General features: G+C 54.0%; 1 protein-coding gene across 2 annotated transcripts in view; it reads right to left on the reverse strand.

Annotated features, from left to right (window-relative positions):
- The window catches only part of INPP5A (inositol polyphosphate-5-phosphatase A), a 228778-nt gene extending 221855 nt beyond the window's left edge, over positions 1 to 6923 (reverse strand). For both annotated transcript variants that reach the window (XM_062580058.1, XM_062580059.1), the window contains exon 1: positions 6827 to 6923. In XM_062580058.1, the coding sequence (XP_062436042.1) occupies positions 6827 to 6901 (75 nt within the window). In that variant the 5' untranslated portion in view covers positions 6902 to 6923. The remainder of the gene's footprint in view (positions 1 to 6826) is intronic.
- Positions 6924 to 23782: the final 16859 nt, after the last annotated feature.

The raw sequence follows: 23782 nt of genomic DNA on the forward strand, positions 1-23782 counted from the left end.
GATCAGAAAACATCCTACTCCAAGATGAAAATACTAAAGACAAACTGAAACTTAAAATGAAAATCCTTCCAAGCACAACCTCAAATCTGTAACTGTATCCCACTTAATAAAACCACAGTTCTTAATATCCAGTTACTGAACCAACTCCAGCTTGTAACAGTCATACCATGTACAAGCTACCTGGAGTGGCATTTAAGCTATCTATACCACAAGAGAAAACTGTCAATATTGCCATGATTTTTGTATTCTTTTCTTAGCTTTTACTCTCTTTTACTGCCACAGGATATTATCTTTTAGAGCAGGCTGACTCACGAAAGCAAGTGCCTAATTAGCCGAAGACATTTATGAGAAAGTCTTAATGATATCTGATTTCAAAATATGACATATACGATCACTTTTGTTTGCTCTAAATAAATGCTTTAATAACTTTTTCTATAAAATATTCCAAGTCAGTGATAAAATACTAAACTTGCATCAGTGTTGAATAAATAATCAAAATAGTAATAAAAAGAACACTGAATAATTACCTTATATCATTTGAGAAAAGGCATTAAAACCAAAATGTTTTAGTAGTCGCTCTTCCCCATCTGATGATTATTGTGTTTAGTCTGACCTATTCCATAATATGAAGTATTTCCCTGGAACTTTAATTAAAAAAAAAAAAAAGGTTCCTTGTAACATCAGTAATATAATCTAAAAAGGATGCTAAATCTTTCTGCGATAGGCCATCCAGGCAGTGATCAAAAGCAGAAAGAGTCTTGTCTTCCTATGACTGTTTCCTATTCTCTAGCAAAAGAGTAAAAATGGGTGTGTAGGGAAATACTGAATAAAACACTAGCTTGCACTAATGCAGACATATTTTGACAACTTTCATACATTGAAAAGATTGGCTTGCAGTTGGGACGACCTGCCTGCTTGATATTTTTCTCTTCTGAGTTAAAATAAGAGCTTTGGGGCAGAGAAGGATGGCAGAGGCTCACTGCATGAACCCGGTGCAATGATGCTCAGAAGCCAAAAGTGAAGTTCTACTTCAGAATGTAACTGCTGGGCTACAGCAGAAGAGACGGTCTCAGTGTCAGTATGCTGTTCTGGCTCCCTCTTCAACACTCCCGTTATTCAGCATAACCCTGGGGCCCCGGGGACTTGCACTGATAAATTAGATCACTCTCCATATGTATTCGATCCCTGCTGCAGCTGGAGAGCTCCTACACTGAGGGGCAGTAAACAGCGTAGTCAGTGTAATCAGATTTGCTTTCTCCGTAGGCTTTGAGACAAGAGTAAGACTGCAAATGAAAAGGCTACTTTTCTTAAAAACAGCCTCACTGTAAATAATAAATGAAGAATAAAGCGAGAGCTTTCAAGAAGAGACAAGTGTATGTAGGACAAGAAACGGGGGAAAAAAAGCATCTGAGGTAAAGAGGGGAGATTCATTTGCAGGCATTTGAAAGATTATAAACATGAAATAAATAGCAGAAAAGAGAGAAAGAGAAAGCAAACAAAAAGGGCAGATCAGCTTTTTAGAAAAATCATAGTATCTGAGGATTTGACTGGTACTGCATGTGAAACTCCCTTTGAAGTCAAATTATGTGAAGAGAAAATTCATGATGAGGACTTTGAAACAGCAACAAAACCTTTAAGTTTGACCCCTTAGTGATGATACTAGTTCAAGTTCAAACTAATAAGATAACAAAAAAAAAAAAAAAAAAAAAAAAAAAAAAACCTTACTAAGGTTACCGACTATTACTGTATCATTTCACATTAAAGTATTTTGGAAGTTAGAGCCTCTTAAACTGTCACCCTGAGAATATTGACCATTTGTGAAAATTCAGAAAGCTTCAAAATGCTAAATCCACTCCACCAGCTATAAAAACACATTAACAGAAAACTTCAATTATATAATGCACTTTACTGCTCTTACTACTTCACATAAACATCTGCTATTACTGCTAATGATAACATTCAATCATGATGAGAAGATGGTCTACAAGATAATCTTCTAAGTTTCCTGCTTAAGGGAGACTAAAGACAGCACAACCTCTTAATTAAAGCTGTTTTGCTCAGAGGATTGTGAAAATGCACCTACTAAAAGCACAGCTTTTTTCGAGCATGCAACTCCAGCTGGAGCTGTAAGATACACACCACCCCGAGCATTGCCTGTTCCAGTCTTCTTCAGCAAAGTGCTTTTGGATTTCTCGTGTTTGCAGGCGCACATCAACGAGTCTCTGCTTCACCGCGCGCCGCTTAGTGCCCTGACCCTCGTGGATCCTCGCAGGGGGATCAGCCCCGCACTCGAACCGGCTCCCGGCTGCCGCGGCTGGCGGACGCGCGGCGAGCCGGCGGGGAAGCGGCCTCCCCGGAGCGCGATCCGCCGGGAAGCGCCAGCGCCGCGGGAGGGACGCGCGGCTGCCGGCACAGGAGAACCGGCCGCCTTGGGCGCGAGCCGGGCCGGCTAATTCCCAAACTCCTCAGGGAGCGAGGATGCACCCGCACAGGAGCTCGCGTGGTGCTCCGGCAGCCGGCGAGGGATGCGAGGAGGAGGAGGAGGAGGAGGAGGAGGGATCCTGCCCGGCCCCGTCGGAGCTGCCGCCAGCCCCGGCACGCGCCACGCTGCCACCACCACCTGCCCACGGGCCGATGCAACCCCTTCCCCAGCCATCTGGGGGGCTTTAACGCACGGTATGGTCTCCAGCACGCGCACGTGGAAAAGCACTTTTGTAACAGCGAGCATGACTGAGCTAGGGCAGCTCGGTCCGGTCCGTGCACGTCCCCTCCAGCCCAGCCCCGGGGCACAGCAAAACAAGGGACACGACCGAGTTTTAACCCAAAACGCTTGTCCTCGGCTGCAGACTAAGAAGATGCACATGAACAGCAACGACAGCTCAGCAGACAGACGCCGGCTCACCAGGCCACAGCTCAGCTGCCGCCTCCTCCGGGTCCCACCCGGCTGCAAACCGCTTCGCTCGAAAAGCGGCAGATCCCTCAGCTACATCTGTGTGTGTGTTTGCAAGCTTATACACATAAAAGAAGGACATAAAATTGTTCTGCTATCCTTTGCAGAACCTCTCTTCCCCATCATCAAGTCTGTAGAGCTCAAGAAATTTTAGACACGGCCAAATTTTGACCTACTGCAAAATTTCACCTCCTGCAAAACGGCTTTAGAACCAAGTTAAAAAAAAAAAAAGAAAGAAAAAAAACCCCAGACCTTTAAGACATCAGAAAACATATGAAAAATATTGTCCCCTTCATCAGTTTCCTCAGTTTTCTACAGCAGAGCCTTAAATCAATGTTTCAGAAATTACCCAGTGGATTAAAACAGTTTTAATCACAGGGAAGACACCAAAATAACCACAACATAAAAACAAGGGGTGTAGAAGTACGTATACAGAAATATGAGATTCTTTTTAGGGTTCCAGTAACAAAAAAGCACCGAAAAATGTTTTTTGTTGGCCTGCTACGTTATCGCTCAAGAGCACATATTCCTAAAAAGGAAGTTCTCAGTTATGAGAGCAATTTTGCAGCAGCAACATCACCGAGAGCAAGCCAATAAACAAGATTGGTTTTAGGGCAAAACGCTCCGGAGCTGGCCAGAGCCGCCGAACGCCAGGCACATAGGGGCAATCACAGAAAGAAGCCACGCAGGAGGGTTCACAAGCCCACAAAACTGGTCTGTCCCGTGCAAGGGCTCCCTTTTCAGCTGAAAAGCTAGCTAGTTTCTGGGAGCAGAGCAAAAGGACTAACTCAACCCACAGCACAGAAATCCCTTGGGGACAGCAGCCCGGGGCCCTCCTCACTCTTGCTTTTACCATCCTTCCTCCAGCAACCCAGTTTCTGTCCTTCTTAGCCCTTCGTCAACCAGAAAAATGTTTTCATAACCTCTCCATATCAGCAAGGCGCCTACAGCTATGATTAGCCCCACTGAATTTAGCAAAATAGTCACAATGCATTTAAATGTCTAGTGCAAACATTTAAAAAAAAAACTGCCTAGAAAAGGTAACTTTCTCTTCTATTCCAGAAGACATTAAAACAGCCTGACAACAGGGATGGAGTAAGTTTCTCAGCAACAAAATAACGTATCCTAAGAAACTGCAATGGACTGAACATTGCATTTTACTTACTGTAATAACCATGATATTGAGCAAAGAAAAAGCTTCAAGTAAAGGCCCCTTCTATCCTGCAAGGTGTTAGCCTTGACAGTTACTTAGAAAACAAAACCTCATAAGCACACTTTTCATCTGACAGCATTTGAAATATTCCACAAAATTCAAATAATTCTTCATGGAAAAAGATGTTATCTTTGTTAGCTAGTATCAGCTAAATTCACAGACCTCTAGTACCATAATGAAACTGCATGGACTACTTCAAACTTGCAAAATCCAGATCACATTTGGGGGGGGGGGGGGGAAGAGAAGACGTCTAGCCTGTGATTACCACCCATTAAAAAAAAAAAAAAAAAAAAAAAAAAAAAAAAAAAAAACTTAAGTGATTTTTAGAAGTATTTCTACTTCAAGTTCAGCTAACAGACTCAGCTGCTAGCAGAGCTAAATGTATCCCAAGCTCGTACTCGGACTTAAAGCAACGCACGCACTCCCAGAGAACACCGACAGGACCTGGAGGAAGATTTCCACCTCTGCCCGGGTATGCGAGAGAGGGAGACGTTCGCCCAGGAGGGAACAGGTGAAGGCCATGGGGGAATGCAAAAATTCCCTCTCCCGTCTTCACACCGGCCTCGACAGCTCCTATGCTGTGTAGTTGTGGAAAATACAAGTTTCACTACAAGAATGAACAGAAAAGCAAGCACAGTAATACTACGCACGCCAGTTAGAGAAAGCTAAGTCTCCTGGGCATATTTGATATCTTTACCCTAAAAATCTAAGCCCGGAGGTCTGGGCAGTACAGATTGCTGAAACCATCCAGAACTGAAACACGGGAAAAGGATAACGGAAAGGTGCGGTTTGAAAGGGTGAGCACTGACACGTCCTTCCCGGTTGTTAACGGAGCAAGTAACAGCAGGACCCGCGAGGCAGCAGCAGAACGTCAGGCTCGGAGGCGCCCGGCGGCAGCCAGCCGGACCGCCCGCGGCTCGGGGCGCCCGCCGCGGAGACCCGCCGCTCCCGCGGGCCCCCACCAGCCGCGCGCAGCTCCTTTTTCTCCATCCCTAGGAAGAAGGGCAACCGACTGCAGTAAGTCGTTGCACAGTAACTGATGTAGCAGATAAGGAAGATACCACGGCACATCAGCGTGATCGAAAGCCTACGTGACCGTAGCGAAGGCAGCGCAGCACCAGGCAGAGTCATTTTGGGGCCACGGGAGCGGTGGGATATGTCGCCGGCGGGGGCGAAGTTCTGTCAGCACAGCCAGAGCAAGCAAAAGCAAACAAGGAAAGAAAAGGAGAGCAGAAGGGGGAAAAAAGGGAAAGAAAAAGAGGGGAAAAAGAGAAAAAGGAGAGAGAGAGAGACGGGAAGAGGGAAGCAGCAGCCCACAGGTAACCTGAACTCCACCTTCTGCCGCCAGCAGGAGCGCAGAGCGATAAAAACAGGAAATGTTTGTACAGCGAGACAAGCGTCAAGCGCACAAGTAAACACGCACGCAGCAAGCGCTACCTGCGTCTGTATTTGTGAAATGCACGTGTTCATCCAGCTTCGAAAAACGTTTTAGTGTCTAAGAGACACCGTATTAGCGTTTTTAGGGAATACAGCCGAACAGCCGAACTATCTGGGGAAAGAAAGAGACGCAGTCCAGCCCGTCTGAGCAGGAACCGCTGCGCGCTGCCCGGGCGGCTCATCGGCTAACGCGTCAGGACCGGCACCGCACGCTCTGACTCGCCTCTGGCGAGCGGGCAGCAAGGGAGCAGCGACGACCTGCGACGACCTGCGCTTTGCAGAAGCGCGGCCGAACCGGCAGAACGGCGGCTCTGGCCGTAAGACCGTGCCGCCCCGACGGGCCCGTCTACCGAGACGCCCGAGGTTAGCGCCAGCGGTGCTCTCAGCAAGGCTCGCCCGCACGGCGTGCCGGCGCTCTGCGACCCGCACCGCGGCCGCGGGGCAGGCTGCGCGCAGGGCTGCCGGCGCGGCGCGGCGCGGCGCGGCACGGCACGGCGCGGCCGCAGCTCCTCCGAGCCCCAGCGCCTCCGCGCGAGCGGGGCGGCCGCAGGAGCCCCGCACCCAGCGCGGCGCCGGGGTCAGCGGCACCCGCACGGAGTACCCGCCAACGAGGGAAGCTTCAAACGCGACGACGGGGAAGAGGGTCCGGGAGCGGCCGTCCAGGCGGACCGGCGCGACACCCGCCGCCGCGGGCCCCGGAGGAGGCGCTGGCCCCGCGCCGGGCTCTGCCCCGCGCCGCGCAGGGCTGCTGCCGGGGCGCCGGCGGCGGCCGCGCACACGCTCCGCTCCCCCCGCGCTTCGGCGGCTCGGCCCGGGAACCACCGCGAGACCCTTCACCCCCGGGGCGCGGGGCTCCCGGCGGCGCCGCTCCGCACCGCCCGCGACGGGGCACCGGCACCAGCGCGCTCGGCAGCGCTCCGCTACGCGGGCAGCAGCAGCCCGCGCCCGGCCGTCCGCACCGCGCCAGGCGCCGCCAGAGGCGAGGGCAGCCCGGGCGGCAGCCCCGCGCCGGGCTCCGTCCCGAGGCGAGCGCGGGCGGCGCCGCGGGGCTGCGGGCGCCGCCGGGCAGGCAGCCGGCCCGCGGGGCTGCGGGCGCCGCCGGCCCCTTCCCCCTCCTGCCGCGCGCGGCCCGCGCCGCCGGCAGCGCTAGGGCCGCGCGGCGCCGCGGAAGCGGCCGCTGCCCGCCCCGTCCCGCCCGCCCGCCCGCCCGCGGCCGCGGCACTTACGTCGTCGAAGAGGGAGCCGACGTTGGCGGTGACCAGCAGCACGGCGGCGCCGGCCGCGGCGCCCCTGCCCGCCATGGCGGCGGCGGGCGGGCGGAAGCGCGGCCGCGGCCGGGGCGGCGCGGGGCGGCGCGGGGCGGCGCGGGGGGCTGCGAGGGCGCCCGGCGCGGGGGGGCCGCGGGCATCGGCGCCCGGCGCGGGGCGCGGGGCGCGGGGCGCTCAGCGCGGCCCCGGCGCGGCCATCGGGCGGCGGCGGCGCGGGCGGGCGGGCGCGGGGGCGGCGGCGCGGGCGGGCGCGGGGCCGCGGCGCATGGCCGGGGCGGGCGGGCGGGGGCGCCGGGGCCGCGCTGCCTCCGCGCTCCGCCGCCGCCGCTCCGGCTCTGGCGGCTCGGCGGGCGGGCGAGGCAAGGCGCTGCGCCCGCGACGTCACCGCCCCGCCGCCGCCGCTCTTAAACGGGCAACGCCGCGCGCCCCGGTGGGGCCCGCCGCGCCCCGACGGCCGCCGCCGCGCCCGCCCGCCGCGGCCCCGCAGCCCCGACGGCCGCTCCCGAGCCCCGCGGCCGCTCGCAGCGCCGCGGGCGCTCCCCGCCCCGACGGGCGGCTCAGCCCCGACGGCCGTTCCCAGCCCCAACAGCTGTTCCCAGTCCTGACGGCTGCTCCCGGCCCCGACAGCTGGGCCCGAACACCGAACGCGGTGGCAGGCACGTGCACGCAAGCGCGCTGGAGCTGCCCTCAGCCCCACGGAGCGCACGGAAGCAGAAGCCACAGCTACGTAAATCTAAGCAAGTCCCCCCAAAACAGCACAGCGAACTGCAGGGCGCTGCAGTCGTCACGCTGGGCCTGGGGCTGTTTGCCCAGCGGGCAGCTGGCGTCCGGGGAGGCGCCGGGCCGAGACACATCCTCGGCATCACAGCGGGAAAGTGGCTGAGAGGGAGTGAGTGCGCAGCGAAGGCAGGCTGCAGTAAGATGAATGCCTCTGTACCGTTGGGTCAGGAGAAATCACCAGCCAAATGCCAGGAAAAGCACCAGGAAGTTCAATATAAACTGCGCAAAAGCAGCTGCTCTCCTCTAGAAGACCTAAACTGGGGAGAAGAGACAGTAGAAGAAGAGATTCAAACACTAAATCTGGTGTAACACAAGCTGACACCACATTTCTTTGGCCAACGTAAGCGCTCTATAGGGTAGAGCCGACGGGAGCAGCTGGAGAAAAGCCTGTGGCTGAGAAGCCATTGCTGGAAACAGCATGAGAGAAAAACTGTTCTCAGTGGCCAGTGGCACAAGGGCCAGCGAGCACTGCCGGGGGGGGGGGGGGTGCAGCTGCTGTGCTGCACGGCGGCGGTGTTCGCAGTGCGTTGCACGGAGCAGCACGCTGCATGGAGCAGCACGCTGCACTGAGCTGCACGTTGCATGGAGCTGCATGTTGCACGGAGCTGCGCGTTGCACAGAGCAGCATGCTGCATGGAGCAGCGCGCAGGGGCCGAACCTGCAGCCGGCAGCAGTTCTGCTGCAGTGAGGCTTGTCAGGCCGGTGCAGCCCGGCTGACCTGCGTGCGCCGTCCCAGCGATGGGTGCCGCGTGTTCCAGCTCCTGCATTTGCATGCTTGCCGCGTGGCCAGCCTCACATTTTAAGTTTGAGTGGGACGGCTCGAGAATCAGGAGAGTTTTCACCAAGTAGCTTTGCCACCAGGAGGAAAAGACAGGGCTGGATTTTTCAGGTAAGACGTTTTCAGGTCGGAGAAGTGCACAGCCTCAGCGTGCCCCCGACCGCAGCCCGGGGAACGGCGTCGCCCAGCGCGGGCTGCGCAGAAGCTGTCTTGTGCGCTCTGGCTGCCGAGCGTTTGACCCGAGCAGTAATACTTTCGCAGCTCTTCCTGCCGAGTATAGGAGCGGTTGGCATCGGGGTTTCGCTGCGGGTCAGAGCAGGTGCTTCTCGAGTGCATTTTAATTGTTAGTATTTGGCCCCTGCTTGTTACACTCCGTTAAAAATGTTGCAGCCGTTTCAGCAGCACGTAGGGAACGCAAGGCTCCACCACGGAGTCGGCGGTGGTCGTGGCTAGTGCAAACGCTGCAAGTACCGTGGGTTTTTTTCCTTTGTCACACCAATGAGACAAAAAAGCACATTTTAGGAGGAAAAAATGTAACTGGCAACCTCTTCATTCAGTGGTGCTGCAGATGGCAAAGGCTCTGTTTGCAGGGAAACGCGTTCTTACTCATTACAAAAAAAAACCAACAGATTTCCTTGTCCCACCCGTTGCAATGACCCCAAAATTTCTTGGAGCAGTTCCAGTCCAGGGCGTCCTCCAGGACGGCTTGTTTGGATTTCCTGGTGCCGGCAAAACGGCAAGTGGAGCTGAGCGTGCCCTCGCAGCACGTGTGCCTACGTACGCGCGTGGACGTACGTAACTCAGGCGTACGCTAACGTGACGGCACACCAAAACGCGTCGCCGCGAGGGCGCCGGCTCGCGGGGGGCACTGCGGCGGCACCGGCACCCCCCTCGTGGCCGCCTTCAGCACCGAGGGGCTCTGGAGAGGCTCTCGCCAAAAGCGCCGTGAGCGCAAGGGCGGTCCTCGCCGCTGGCTGCTCCTGGGAGACGGCCCGGGTACCGATCGCCGCAGGTGCTTCTCATACCTGTGTTACATCATACGCGTCTCCAGATGGAGCTTGACTGAATTATCTCCTAACAACCTGGGTCTACGCTAGCCGTCCGGGTTTTAATAATTGCTCTTTTGGTGTTTGCCACTCACGTAATAAAAATCAGCAGAGAATTTTGTCCTTTTCAAAGCAAAACTAAGTATAATTAATATAGAACTTAAACCAAAAAAAAACCCTCACAAAGTTTGTGTGCAACTTCTGCTCTGAACCTTTTGCAAAATAAAAAAGAGTTCTTGTACAGTCTTCCAGCTCTCTGTGTTCCTCATGTTTATTTTCTTTTAATAGCTCTTTCCCTTATGAGGATTTAGCTCTGGGCAGATCCATCAGGCGTGTTATTGTAGGATTAAAGGCCATCCAAATATTTATTTTTATACAGCCTTGCAAGTACATAGACAAGACCTATGTTGACAAATCCTGCTTTCTGCTTTCACACCTTGACCGTAGAAATACCAGCGTGCTGCTTGAGTGTCTTCTTACATACCCAAGTGCAACACATGCTACCAGGCTTGCACTAAGGACACTTTGGGGCTTTGATGCACCATGAAGAATGCTAATAAATAAATGCATAACAATTTTCTGGCTTACCTGGTTTTGCTCAGTCTGAAGCTGCTTAAACTCCTGGAAGCTAACAAGGTCCTCTCCGATTACCACCTGATGGTGATATATTTCTCAACATATTTCTCACAGACATTTCATCACTGTTGATCTCTTCTTGAACTACTCACAGCACTATATGGACTACACATACGGACTATAGTTAATCATCTTTTGTCTGTCATTTACCACCCACAGAACCACAGAAGAGCTGAGGCCAGTGCAGACCTCTGGAGATGGTCTGGTCCAAGCCCTGCTCAAGCAGGGTCAGGTGGAGTTCCCAGGACTGTGTCCAGCTGAGTCTGAATGTCTCCAAGGATGGAGACTCCACAACCTCTCGGGGGGGACATGCTCCTGCGTTCTGTTACCTTCACAACAGGGAAGTGTTTTCTCTTGTTCAGAGAGAACTTTCCTGGGTTTGTGGCCATTGCCTCCTGTCCTGTCACTGGGCACCACTGGGAAGAGTCTGGCCCAATGGTCTTTGCACCCTCCCACCAGGTATTTATACACACTGATGAGATCCTCCCGAGGCTGCTCTTCTCCAGGCTGAACAGTCTCAGTTCCTGCAGCATCCGCTTGTATCAGGGATGGTCTGGTCCCTTAAGCATCTTTTTGGCCTTTCCCTGGACTCGCTCCAGCAGGGCCATGTCTCTCTTGTGCTGGGGAACTTCATTACTAGGAGCCTGTAAAAGGTTCCTACAACCACCCCAATGTTCCTGCCTACAGCATCTCGGCTGTCAAACTCTAGGTCGTTGGCACAAGGAGGAATGGAATTGTTTGTCCTTCCTCAGTAATGCGGGCGCCGCGCGAGGAGGGCGGCCGGGCCGGGCCGGGCCGCCGCGGGCGCCGCGCTGGCAGCCTGGGCTCGGCGTGGGCTGCCGCGGCCGGCGGCGGGAAGCGGCCTGCTGCCGAGCGCGAGGTGTCTCGGAGGCGCCGGCTGCTCCCTAACGCGGTTTCTCAGCAGGCTGCATACGAATTAGCTGCAACTTTCCATGTTTCACAAGCAAGCAAAGGATTCGTGGAACTCAGGCCATGGAAGGAAACAATTCCTGTATGATTTAAGCACTTTACATTTCTGAGAATTTGATTTGTTTTAAATAGGGATGTGGGAATAAAGTAATTTGCCGGGCGTTTGGGAGATGATTTGATCCATGCTGCTGTCTCCCTAGGGCTTTGAACCCCTCGATGGCAGAGATGCACCATCCGCTACCCCAGCACACCCAATCTTTTCTCTTTTTGTCTGCCCAGGTTTTTCTAGAAAACCAGTTGCCCTCGAATCTGGCAAGTGAACCTCCAACACCAGGGTATAAAATACGCTGTGCAACATTGTGGTGGGGGGCATGGAGGGACGTTTTGCACCGTTTTCACATTCTGAAACTGGCTCAAACGAGGCCAGGTCCTTAACGCTACTTCCCCGTAACTCCCGGGGAGGAAAAAGGTGCAGAGAGCTACAAAATCTTGGCCCGTTATGGTAGCGGAGGCCGTTGGGGCCCAAAGCGCAGGCTGTCCCTCATGAGACCAGTCTTCCCCACTCCTTCGTGATCTGTCCATGGGGTCTTCCAGGCAGTATCAAAATACGAACATGATTTGTCCTGAGGTAGTCCGAAACGGGGTTTGTATTCGGTGACTGTTCCTAGGTTGCACTGCTGTCTGCGTGTATTTGCTCACTGCACCGCATCACGGGGCTGGGGCAGAGGAGGCTTTGAGGAGCAGAACTTTTTTTTTACCTGAATCACACAGAGTAACAGTGTCAATATCATTTGAGCAAAATGTCTATTACCTAATCACCTAGCATTTAAAAAATAGATTAATATGGTGTCTGTTCTCACAGGACCATAGATATTTTTACGGGATATGGCATTATAATAAAAATTCCCTAGACTTCAGCTTAATCTAGAAAACTCATTAAATAGATTCAATACACTATGGAATTCTATATAGAAACTTTATTGTTACATGTGTACCATATTTCTCTACCTTTTTTGCCCGGTCATTTTTATTTTGTAAAATATGTTATAGTTTAGTCACAGGCAGCATAAAAAATAAGACTCAGAGTTAAAGCAGGCTTTAAAGATCACTCACCTCTGTGCTTTACTGCATGGGGAGATGGGAGGGAGGGGTCGGGACTGACAAATTGCTTCCCTGCTGGAGATGCGTTTAATGTGCAAAGGAAATCAGGACTGGCCTCCAGAAGTGCTCGTTACAGACTAAGCTGTGAGTTGCTGAGGTTTTGCCTCCTCAGCCCAAACTGTGTTACAAGGGTTATAAGCTGGCGTTGACACCTCGTGCCGTGCCTCTGAACCTCCGGCACGAGGGTTATCCTGGTTTCTGAGGTCGTCGAAGTCATGGCTACAGCTGCTCCTTGAAGAAGGCTGCCCGAGAGCACATCCGTCGGCAAAGCGGCATCAGAGCAAGAGCAGAAAACCAACGTTTGAGGGCCACCCTGGGGCTCTGGAAGGAGCCTGGCAGGACCTAGGGCTGCTCCAGACCGCCCCATCTTCCTGCAGAAGGTCACGGTTGAAACGGGGCTCGCTAACCCGGGTATTAGTGTAGCCCCTCCGGGCATTAAAATGCAGCACATACAGGAGCAAAGTGCTCCACAGCGTGTGAAATCTGTCACCTGACGGCAAACGCCGGACAGCAGTTAATCACGTCGCTAGCTGCCGCTGAGCACCGGCAGGGCCTCGGACCTGCTGGGCTGAAGTATCGGAGACCATCTAGGGGCAACGCTTCAAAAGGTGCTTTCAATTCTTTTGAAAGCTATCCATGGACCCTAGTTTCTTTATGAGCCTTTCAGCTTAAAGGCTTTGTACTGCGCGGGGCAGTTTAGAGGTGCAGTAACGCTGGGAATATTTTCAAGTTAAACCTCAAAGCGCTAGAGATACCAAAACGCCAGAGTAATAAAGATATTTCCGATAAGCATTGCAGGGCTTTCTTTGGGGCTGCCCCATGCAGATTTTTTTCTGAAAGAGAGTAAAATTGTCCTTCGAGGTGACATCTTTGTTTTAAGGCAATGTATGGAAAAAATTTGGTGGTGGTGGGGAGAAATTTAGGATCAAACAAGCTGTGGTGCGTTGCCTGCAGTGACCACAGCACTGCTTCTCCTGGGCACCACTGCGTTTGGAAACGACGCGCCCGGTCAGCACGCCCGGGTGTTGCTGGGCACGGAAAGGCGTCCTCCTTCCCTGCCTCTCGCCCCGTCGGGAGAAGCAGGACACTGGGCGCAGCCGCCACGGCTCCTCCCTCCCTCCTTCCCTCGCTCCCGAGTAATGGAAAAACGAAGTCAGAATTCCAGTGCCGGGACAAATATGTGCCCCTGACCCGGCTCCCCTCGGCACCAAAGACATCCAGGGCGCGTAAAAATAGCAGCCCCTTCCCGGGCGGAAGGGGAGAGCGGGGTGCGCAGCTCCGCAGCCGGCCCCACTGCCGCCCCGGGAAGTGCGAAGCCGGGATGGCGTTTGCTATTTAGAAAATAGAAAAAGAAAGTCATTTGCTATTTAGTGTTTTAGACATTTCTGAGCAAAGAATAAATCGCTTCTCAGAGCGTCTGTTAGTCAGCTGGAGATCCTGGGAGCAAAGGAGGTGCACGGAGGTCTTCCAGGCGCAATGCATCTCTCTTTCAGTAGGGTGCACGCGTACCTGATGGTTATTGCTTTCTGGGAGACGCATCTCCTTCGAACTCTAAATGCCTTGAGCATGGTGCAGTGGTTTTCACCATGGATAGGCCCCTCCAGCTGCTTGGACCCAAGTTTAGCTAAATGTAATCTAAATATTCTGGGGTGAATATTTAGATTGCCAGGGTGCAATCCTCGGGTGCAAACCCTGTGTGCATCACCCCATGTGCATCACCCCAGGTGCAAACCCTGGGTGCAAACCCCACATGCATCATCCTGCGCATGCTTACACTGCATTTCTACTGGACTCCTGCTTTCGAAAGGATCCGACACCCCGATGAGACAACGTGGCCGCACACCCGCGCTCGCAGAGCCTGCGGGGCGGACCGCGGCCCTCCTGTGCGAAGGAGCAACGTGTGTAACAGGCACCTCATACAGTGTGCATTTTACAGCCCTGAACGCGTGACCGACTGCTAGCCACGAAAACGGGGAATGATCTAAAGTTTCTGTTTTCAGACTGTTCCACGGATGCTGGTGATGCGTTGGCACTAAAAGCTTTCCAAGAGTGCAGCTGATTCCGTGCCATCTCCGATCCTGCATCCAGCACTACTGCTCACTGCCCTTCCAGGAGCCGCAGCCTCCCTTGCCTGGAGCCGCCCAGGAACGCTGGATTCCTACGCTCGCACCTAGACATGTGTCTCCACGTTTTAGCAGTAGTGCTGTTCCTGCCAGTTTTCCTGCCTCCAGGACCCGTACAGATGTGTCTGGAGACCTGTCAGGAGCCTTCGGGCTGCCCAAAGCGCAGCCCCCGCGACGCCCCGATCCTGCGCAGTGGAAATGAAGGCTAAGCAGTGAATAAGGCTCTGCTACGTCTGCTCTGCCGGACGTGATTTCCAGGCCTCACTTTAACTGATTTGGTTTCTTCCTTGAGGAGCTGCTTGAAACCAAGGCAAAGACCTGAGCTGGGGAGCCCCCACTGGATCTCATTCTCCTCTCTTATGCAAGGCTGTTAAAAGCAGCCACGAGGGTTTGTATCAGTGCAGGAAACAGCGTGAGCAACGAGAGAATTGGCTGCTTCAGGTATAAATTCACGAAAGTCATTTGAAGGCTCTCTGGGAGGATAATTAGAAACACGAAGTCCCGCGATGTCTTCCATCTTTTTTAACCCAGAACTGCTTTTAAGAGCTGCTGTCAACTCAAAAAGTGGTTAGTAAAACAAAAACAATTCCAGACAGCTTTGGGAATAACATGTCCCAGCAAGTTTCTCTGTAAACTGTATAGGTTTTTTGTTTTCTGAGTTTATTCCTTTCCTTTGATTTCGTTTACATGACTGTTGTGCAAAAGACCCGTTTAATCAATAGGAGAAGAGAACCGGAGCGGTGCTGCAGGCAGGAGCAGAGCATAAACAGATGTCAAAAGAAGGAAGCAGAAACAGCTCTAATCTCCCTCCGGGCAGTTTGGCTCAAAGCAGAAGATGTTTCCGCTCTTTTACGGCAGGGCTGACGACGAAGCTCTCCTGCGGAGGTATGTTTGGATGGTCACAGCCCCCTTTCAGCACTGCCTGTAACTAAGAGTATAAGAAAGAGCCTGACAAGAGCTTGTTATCTAGCAGCAATAAATCAAGCCCGCAGAGGAAACCTCGTTCGTCCGAGGGTTTATTTACAAAGCTTCCGCGCGGCGATAGAGACCGCTTCCCTCGGGAGGAGCCGGGGGGAGGATGCTCGAGGAGGAGCGCGGCGGCGCCGGTGCCGGCGGGCGCCCCGAGAGCCGAGCCGGGGGCACGGTGCCGCGGCTCCGGGAGCACCTCCAGCGGGCGTCTGTCCGCGCGGGGGGCCAGCTCGTCCTTCCCCTGCTCCCGCAGAGCTCGCACGGTGACACGTAGCGGGGCCCGGCCTACTTTCAGCGCTCTCTCCAAGGGCAACACGCATCTTCTGCGCCTTCTGTCCTAGAAAAACTAATCCTGATGTCTCAGAGAAAACCTCTAAGTTAAGGGATTTTTTTTTTTCCCAGCCTTTAACTCTGAGGTTTCCCAGGATCCTGGAGATGGCGGATTTGCCTTTCAGGCACCTGGCACAGGATCAGAAACACCCGTTTCAGGGAGTTCACGACTTAGCCACGGTACTGGTGTGGGGGGAGCGGGGGGCCCTCCTGCAGCTGGCACAAACCTGCCCCGGGGGCTCGAGCCCTGTCGAGCGCTTCTGTGAGACTTGAACGAAATGTCGGTGCTCTGCTGTCACTGAACACGGGGCTGGGGCCGTCGTGATTTACAGCCAGAGAATTGTGGGTTTGGGGTTTTGCATGCGTATTACCAGAAAGCAGGAGGGTATTTACTGTATTTGTCGATTTTGCCATGCTCCAGTCCAGCTCCCCGTGCCAAGCAGAACAGTTAGGGTCTTTATTCCTCTACACACGTAAAAGAGGACTGAGTGTTCCCATAGGAAAGTATGCCTTAGCAATATCTAAGGTAAAATCTCTCCCTCCAAAGTCCGCGTAATGCAGAAGAGCCCGGCTGCCGCACCGCTGTCAACGCAAGGACGTCAGAGCAGAGCGGCTGCGATGCCCGTGGGTGCCACCGCCTCACCGGGGGAGGCTGCTGGCGCGGCCCGGGACGCGCGTGTGCACCGCAGCGGGTCCGTCGTGAGAGCGGCCTCAGTGAGGAGTAAGGCCTTTAAAAATTACTTTGATTTTTTACAGTGTTTGGCCACGCAGGACGTGCCCCCGTGACGCAGAGCGGCGTCACCGGCTGGCGTGGCGCTTCGCGGCCCCCCGGCACAGAGCGGGTAGGTGAGCACGGACTCAACGGCGATTTCTTTTTTCCCCTCAGGTGCAAAAGTGGGGGAGTGGAGGTAACATTTTTTTTTCCTGATTTTCCTCATCTCCCTGAAGAAACCCACCCTGACGTGAGATGCACCCGTGAGAAATTCAGACGGCCGCTTTGTTTTCTGAGAACCGCACGGGCAGATGAAACGTGAGCACAATGCACGTGTTGCCACTCCAGAACATCTCCCATTCTCCCAGTCTATTGCAGACTCTCGTTGTTTGCTATGATCTACGGAGACTTCAGCCTTAGTGCGCTTTCGAATACGGTGCAAAAAATATTCCCGAAATAATCTCCAGAAGGGTATTTATTCCAGCTGAAGGAAGTGGGCTGCACCGCATTTACTTTCGCGCCAGGCAGCGCGGTCGTTGCTCTTCCACGTGCTCAAAACGCGACCGTTGCTTCGGGGAGCGCGCCGCGCGCCGCGCAGCCTCAGGAGTGCTTCTGCAGGCGCCCGCACGGGCTCCTGCTGCACGGCGGTACAGGTGGGTCCAAAATACACGGCCAAAATACACGCTCAATACAGCAATGTCACAGGAACATTTTTATATGCTTAAATCCTAACCTATATATGATGCTCCTCACAAATAAATGCACATTTCAGGAATGGTTCTTCAGTTCTCAGTAATCTAGTTTTTCATGGAATACTGAATACTACACAGTACGATTCAGTGAGTCTTATTTTGTTTAAAATCTATCATAACAGAACTACCATCATAATTTTAAAATTGTGTATCTTTTTTGTGACTTTATTCTAAGAAGCTGAGGGTATACAGGTTCAAAATAGAAATGACGTTAATTGGCATGATATTCCTAGATAGAAAATGTCACTATGACTGAGTCAATACTGAGGATTCTTGGAGGATTAAGGAGCAATGACCTGGTAAGCACATTATGGCCATAATAAAACAATCGTTAGAAACTCAGAGAAGCCAGTCAAACCTAAAAACTAAAAAGAAAATTGAAACTATGAAAACAACCAGGGTATAGCGTAAAATTTCTTTGCCAGGTCCCATTCCAAAAGCTGTGGTTCTACTTTGTGAAAAGGAAGAGTCACAAATAATTGTCTTTCAGCAAATGGATTTGAAACAGTTAAACTGCAAAATCCCTAAATCACAAAATGCCTGAGGAGTGAAGTCTACAAGATGTCAACAGACCGAACATTAAGGTCATTTTTTTCCTAACAGCAGGAAAAAACAGCTTCAACATTTCACCTTTCAGAGTCTGCTAAAGCCGTCCCTCCCGTACGCGGCCAAGGGAAGCCTCGGCCCAGGGCAGCAGAGCGGGACGCGGCCCCGGCCGCTGGGACGCCCGGCCGTCGGGGCGGCCCGGGGCGCCCGTCCCCCCCGCTCTGAGCAGCCCACCGGCTGCTTCCCTCCTGCCGCGTCCAAGATCCGAGGGAAGGAAGGTTGGACAAGTTCTAGGCAGCACTTTTGAACAAGGAGAGGGGTGCAAGGTTTAGGGCTGATCTTATTTTAAGGTTGTTCAGTGTTAGAAGATGCAATTCTTCACTGATACGGTAGGACAGTGCAGGCTGAAAAGTCCTTTCTGTTCTCCCTGGGCCCTAGGCAGAGGTTCACCCTGTCCTCTGTCCAGGGCCACAGACCCAACTCTGTCCTTGCACCAACAGATGCTCCAGCATGCTTGATGCAGATGCAGAGACCCATCTCCATGCTCGTGCCAGGAAACATGCTGATGCACTTGCTTCAGGTGCACAGACCCATCTCCATCCTCATGCCAAGGGACATCCAAGTGGCTCAGTTCAGGTGCAGAGACCCATCTCCATCCCTACACTGAGAGACATGCTGGTGTCTTCATTCAGGCCTCTGGATCCCCTGCTCATGGTCCAGGTAAAGGAGGATGCCCTGGAGAGAAGAGGCTCCCTCGTCTGCTGACACCAGTCGGAGCTGGTGCGTGCAGGTGGGTGAGGAAGTCCCCGCGGCCCGCGGAGGAGCTCACGGGCACGCTTGTCCCTTGCTCCTCACAAGGGCAGACAACACCATGCCCTGTGTTTGGAGCATGACCCACGTGACGTGGGGCTCACGCCGGGCCCCCCAAACACCAGCTCAGCTCCAGAGAGAGGCATTTGTGCAGAAGCGTGTCTCTCGCCACGCTGGCCGTGCCCAGCTCGCGTTACCGGTGGGAACCTGGCCTGCCACGCAGCTCACAGACCGAGCAGGGGGAGAAGCCTGGGGGACGCTCCTGCCCTGAAAGCCCCTCTGATGCCACCACGGAGCTCGCCGGGCGCTCCCACACTCTCAGCCCGCCCCTCTCGACCCGCATCCACCCCGCGCTCTCGAGAGCTGTAAGTACGCCCGGTCCTGCACGCAAACCAGGCGCGCTGGGAGCATTTACGCGCCGCGGAGCGGAGCCTGGGCAGCAGCAGAGAGGACCGCGCGGCGCGCGGGAGGCTGCGCGCGGCCCCCGAGCGGAGCGGCGTCCCCGGGGGCAAGGCTGCCGGCGCCTCCCGCTCTCGCCCTTCCAGATGGCCGAAAACTCTCCCCGGAATCCTTTTAATAGCCCGTCAGACTGAAATGTGAGTTACGTGATCGTAACTGGAGCACCCTGCTCCTGGTAACGCTCGCTTCGTTCCGCTAAGCTGTTCAGTTCCTGCCTCGTACCCGGGAGAAATTTAGGATGAGAAGCAAGCAGCTGCCCCCTCATTAAAGTGCAAGAGGAAACAAACAGTTAATTGCCGAAAGCTTATTAAAGCCGTTTCTGCGATCGCCCTGTTTCCATAGAGCCGCTCCTGTGCGGTGACTGCGACCTCATTTGAAGATCTGCCACCCGGGCACTTTCTGCGGAGCCCGGGCTCGGAGCCGATGCCCGAGCAGCGCTCGCCCGTCCCCGCGGCAGAGGGGCACAGGCGGCCCCGGAGCGCCCGCCCAGGCTTCCCTCGGCCCCGTCTCCCGTCCGCCCCGCAGGGGCCCCGAGCACGGGCGAGAGCCCTCGGCCGGCCCCCGCAGCAACGCGACGCGCGGCCCCACTGGAGACCCCCGGCTCCAGGGCAGCACGGGAACAAGCAGCCCAGCGAGGAGCCATTGCTGGGGGTTAGGAGCTAAAAGTTGGGAAAAAAAGGTTGTTTCATCTCGACTTGACCTACATGGAGTGGAAAATTACCATGACTACATTTATCTGAAATCATAAAGTGTGCGCTGATTAGACCGTGATAAAAGGATGGTGTAAATTGATCCAAAGATAAAGAAAGGGCAGGGAAAATGAGATGAGATTAAGAAAAGCAGCAGAAGTTAAAAAGGAAAGCGGGAGATAATGCAGCAAGTCTCTAAAGCCGCATTAAAAATAGCCGTAGTAACTGGAACAGAAACAGCGCTGCGCTTCGCTCTGTGCCGGCGCGACGGCGTGCCGGCAGCCGGCGCGGGACCGAGGGGCCGTCGCGGAGCCCCCGGCACGGGCAGCGAGATCCACGCCGCGTGGCCTCCACACGCCGGCCGCCTCCGCTCCTCGAGGAGCGAGGACCTGCCAGCTGCCTTTGAGACCTCCTCGCTCAGAGGGCGCATCCCTGGGGCGCAGCTCCGTCCCAACCCCTGCGCACGCACTGGAAACGGGTAAACGACGTCACGACCTTCCTTTCGGCGATTATTTTTCTTTTCAGCCCGATTGCTGGAAGCCCTGCACCCTTCCCTAGGGCAGGAAGGCAGCTTCCTTGTCCACCCCTCCCGACTGCAGCCCCCACCGGTTTTGTCCGAGCGCCGTGCTGGAGCCCCCGGCGTCTTGTGCAGACGCGCGTGCGTCGTCCTCCTCCCGGAGCCCTGCCTGGCTGTCCGAGCACGGCCTGGTCGTGCCGATGAGGTTCACCAAAGAGCACATCTGCGGAGCTGTCTGCTCCTGCGTTCAGCGTAAACTTCCTTTTCCACCTCTGTTTGCTTTGACATAGGCGCATGTAAATCCTCCCACCAGAAACTCCCTTCGAGGACGCCGCCGCGGCTTGGAGCAGGAGCAAAGTCCCATCCTCACCATCCCCTTCGGACAGTTTCGGCCGGGGCTTCCCCGGCAGCGTTTCCGCGACAAGCCCCCGGGAACGGCTTTGGGCTCCGTTTTCTCCTTGCAGAGGGCCCGATGCCCGGCCGCTGCGGGGCCGCGGCGCTCGGGAACGCCGCCCGACCCCGTCCCCGGCGGCAGCTCGCCAGGCTCTGCGGGGAGGCGCTGCCGGGGATTAACCCCGTGCCGCGCGCCAGCGGCTCCGCGCACGAACGCGGCGGCGACCCCGGGGACGAGCAGCGTGCTGGCCTGCCTCGCTCGGCCCCACGGCGGCCCTTCAAACCAGACCTTTGTCGCTGCTCAGCGCAATAAACAACCCGGCGATGCTGCAACGCTTCCACTCGCCGGCAACACCGAAGCCTCTGCAAAGCTCAGAGCCGCCCTCCTAGCCTGACCCACCGCTGCTGTAAAGTTGTTCCCACGCTGTTGTCTTCCAGTATTAAAAGTCATATCCAACAAAAAGAATTCATCCCAGAAGGTTTCGTCCTGGCACGGGGCATTTCTGGCGCGTTAAGCAGCTTGCGCCGCCTCCACGGCTCGCGCTGCTGGGCCCAAGGCCCGTGAGAGCCGCAGAGGCGCGGGCAGCAGCACTGCCCGGCACCGGGCTGCGTGCTCACGCGCTTCCGAGCGTGCTGCTAACCGTGTCGCAACAAAACAGCGTGGTTCCCTCTAACGCTGAGTGCAGAGGTTCAGTCGACAGCATCAGTTAGTTCCAGCATTATGTTAAACAGCAGCTTTGTGGAGACAGGGAAGGGAACAGAGACGCTGAATTTCAGAGCAAACGGTTTCACGCAGCTCTTACGCAGCTGCAGACTAAGCGAGTAGAGCAGGTGTTTTGCATCACTGTAGGAGCCGTATTTATTGGTTAGCAATGGCTGGAAGTGTGGAGAGGTGGTGACAGGGCTGCTGGTGTCCCTTGCCTAAGGTGCTGGCTGGAGCCCTGCTTGGTGGGAAGCAGCTGTTCCTGGTGCCCAGGAGCCCGCAGCACGCTTGCAGCACTAGAAGCCCAGGGTTTTAGACCCTGTGCTTCAAGAAGTGAAGCAGCAGGACAAGCGCCCAGGAGAGCACAGGCTGGTGCGATACATGTCAAACTCGTGTTTTGATCCTGTCTTTCTGCAGGCTGCCTTTGGTCTGTGCCGGTACAGACGTTGCTTTTACGCTGTTTTCTGCTCCTGCTCTACTGCTGACCCATGCCGCCTCTGGTTTTTGTGCACATCTTTAATGTGCAAGCCCACCTTCGCCCCTACCTCGGTCCTTGGTTATCCTCGCGCGGGAAGGCAGCTGGGGAGCGTAGGCAAGGGAGGGTTTAGCTGCAGCTGAACGCGAAGGATTCGGCCCTTCGGAGCATCGAACAGAGGGAACGCCAGGCCGGGGCCGCGCTGGGCTGATCCGGGGAGCACGGCACGCCGCTCGAGCCAGCTCTCAGCTCTTCTCTTTCAAGTGCGTTTCCATCACGTAGGCTGCTTGGTCTGAAGTACTGCCCTTAGCAAGAGACGGAAATACCCAAGCAGAAAAGCTGTTTTCAGTTTCAGAATGTTTCTTAAAAAAAAAAAAAAAAAAGAAAAGAAAAGAAAGAAATCCATTTTTATGAAAGTCTTCTAAAGTTTGTGTTGCCTCTGAACAAAGGCAAATCCTCCCTGGAACTGCTCTATTTCATAAAAATGAGACAAAAGGAAATTTGAACAATCATCCTCTCCTGCTGGAGATTTTGTTTACCGGAAAAGTGGTTATACTGTTGTTCCTGAGCAGCAAAAGCGCTCTCCTGCAAAATACACGAGAATGGTATTTTTTAGCATCAGCCCCTGAATTGCCAAACGGTTTCCATCGCTCTTTGCAGCCAAGACTCTTCTGCAGGGTAAGACCTGACTGCCGAGCGCTCTGGGAGCCGGCTTGGAGCTGGGGATGTGCAGATTAGGGCACTATTTTGACTACAACCTAAAGACCTTGCAGAAAAGTTGAAAAAATTCCAAGGTGCTGGCAACGCTCTTGCTAGGGACAAGATTAATGTTTGCTTTGTTTGCTATATCCTTTTAACTGCTGCTTTCCTCTGCCTTCCAGTAAATAAATCTGCCTATTATTTAAACAAACTGACTCTGATGGAAACAAAACATAAGAAATATATTAACAATAATGCTCTTTTTTTTGAAATAGAAAGGCAATAGTAAAAAAAAAAAGAGCCCTTAGGTTCTGACTTAAGACTGCGCTCTACCCATACGAATGCTATTGGTTAGAGCTTCTATGATAAAGAAATGTAGGCTATAGAGAAAAAAAAAGTATAAATAATTTAATGCTTTGGGTAAATATTTATTGCCATAATGCATTGCCATAATGCAGTAATAAATAAATATTTATTTACAGTCCCTCTCCTGTACGGCTTTTGGTCTGGATGGAGCAGGCTGTAGAGGACTGTCCTCTCCTGGACATGCCATCAGCTCTGGCTTTCTTGAAGGAAGAGGAGGTTCTTCATACTGCAGATGGTTTGTTGCTTGGAAACACCCAAGGAAAAAGCTCCAGCCGTGCCCTTCCCAGAGCCGCGGGCGCCTGCAGCTGCGGCAGGACACGCTCCGACTGGCGGAGCGCTGCCGGCTCCATGTGCCCTGGCAGTCAGGATTGCCTGGGAAAAGGGAAGATGTTCCTCCCCCCCAACCCCGGTGGCTTCCAGCCTCTCGGAGTCTGGGCAGTGCAAAATGCCCACTGCGTCCTGATGCCACGCGGAAAACCCTCGAAAAGCAAATGTCACACGGAGGTGTGCAACATGAGCAATTGTGGAGGCTGTGTCCGTGAAGGTCTCCAAGAACCCGCTGAACACACACATGCCAGGGCGCACAGGTATGGTCGCCCCTGCCTTGAGGAGACCTACAGGCTGGACCATCTCCTGGTTACCTTCAGTCATGTTTGCTGTAGTATAGCCACTCACTAATGGTAAAGCTTAAAAAACCCCAGAGCAGCAGCATGTTGTCATGCTGGGGAAAGAGGAACGCTGACGGAAACCCCGTTCTCCAAGCGCAACGCTTTGCTGCATCGTAGTGTTACCCCAGCGCTTTTGCAGTACCACAGTATAAAAACTAGAGTTCAGGCAAATCAATATGAAACTCAAAGCATTGTATTCATTTAGAAAACTGGTCTAAAAGAGGAATCTTACACGTTTTTCTTTCAACTATTTCCTCTTGCTTTCTTCTGTTTTTTTGTAATATGAGTACGGATTTTACATTTATATCCAAAATAATACAGTACTCTTTGGAATGGAGATTAAAACTGTGATTAGGATTTTTCGTGTCTTGC

This window comes from Rhea pennata, chromosome 7 (genome assembly GCF_028389875.1).
Source record: "Rhea pennata isolate bPtePen1 chromosome 7, bPtePen1.pri, whole genome shotgun sequence".
Lineage (NCBI taxonomy): Eukaryota > Metazoa > Chordata > Aves > Rheiformes > Rheidae > Rhea > Rhea pennata.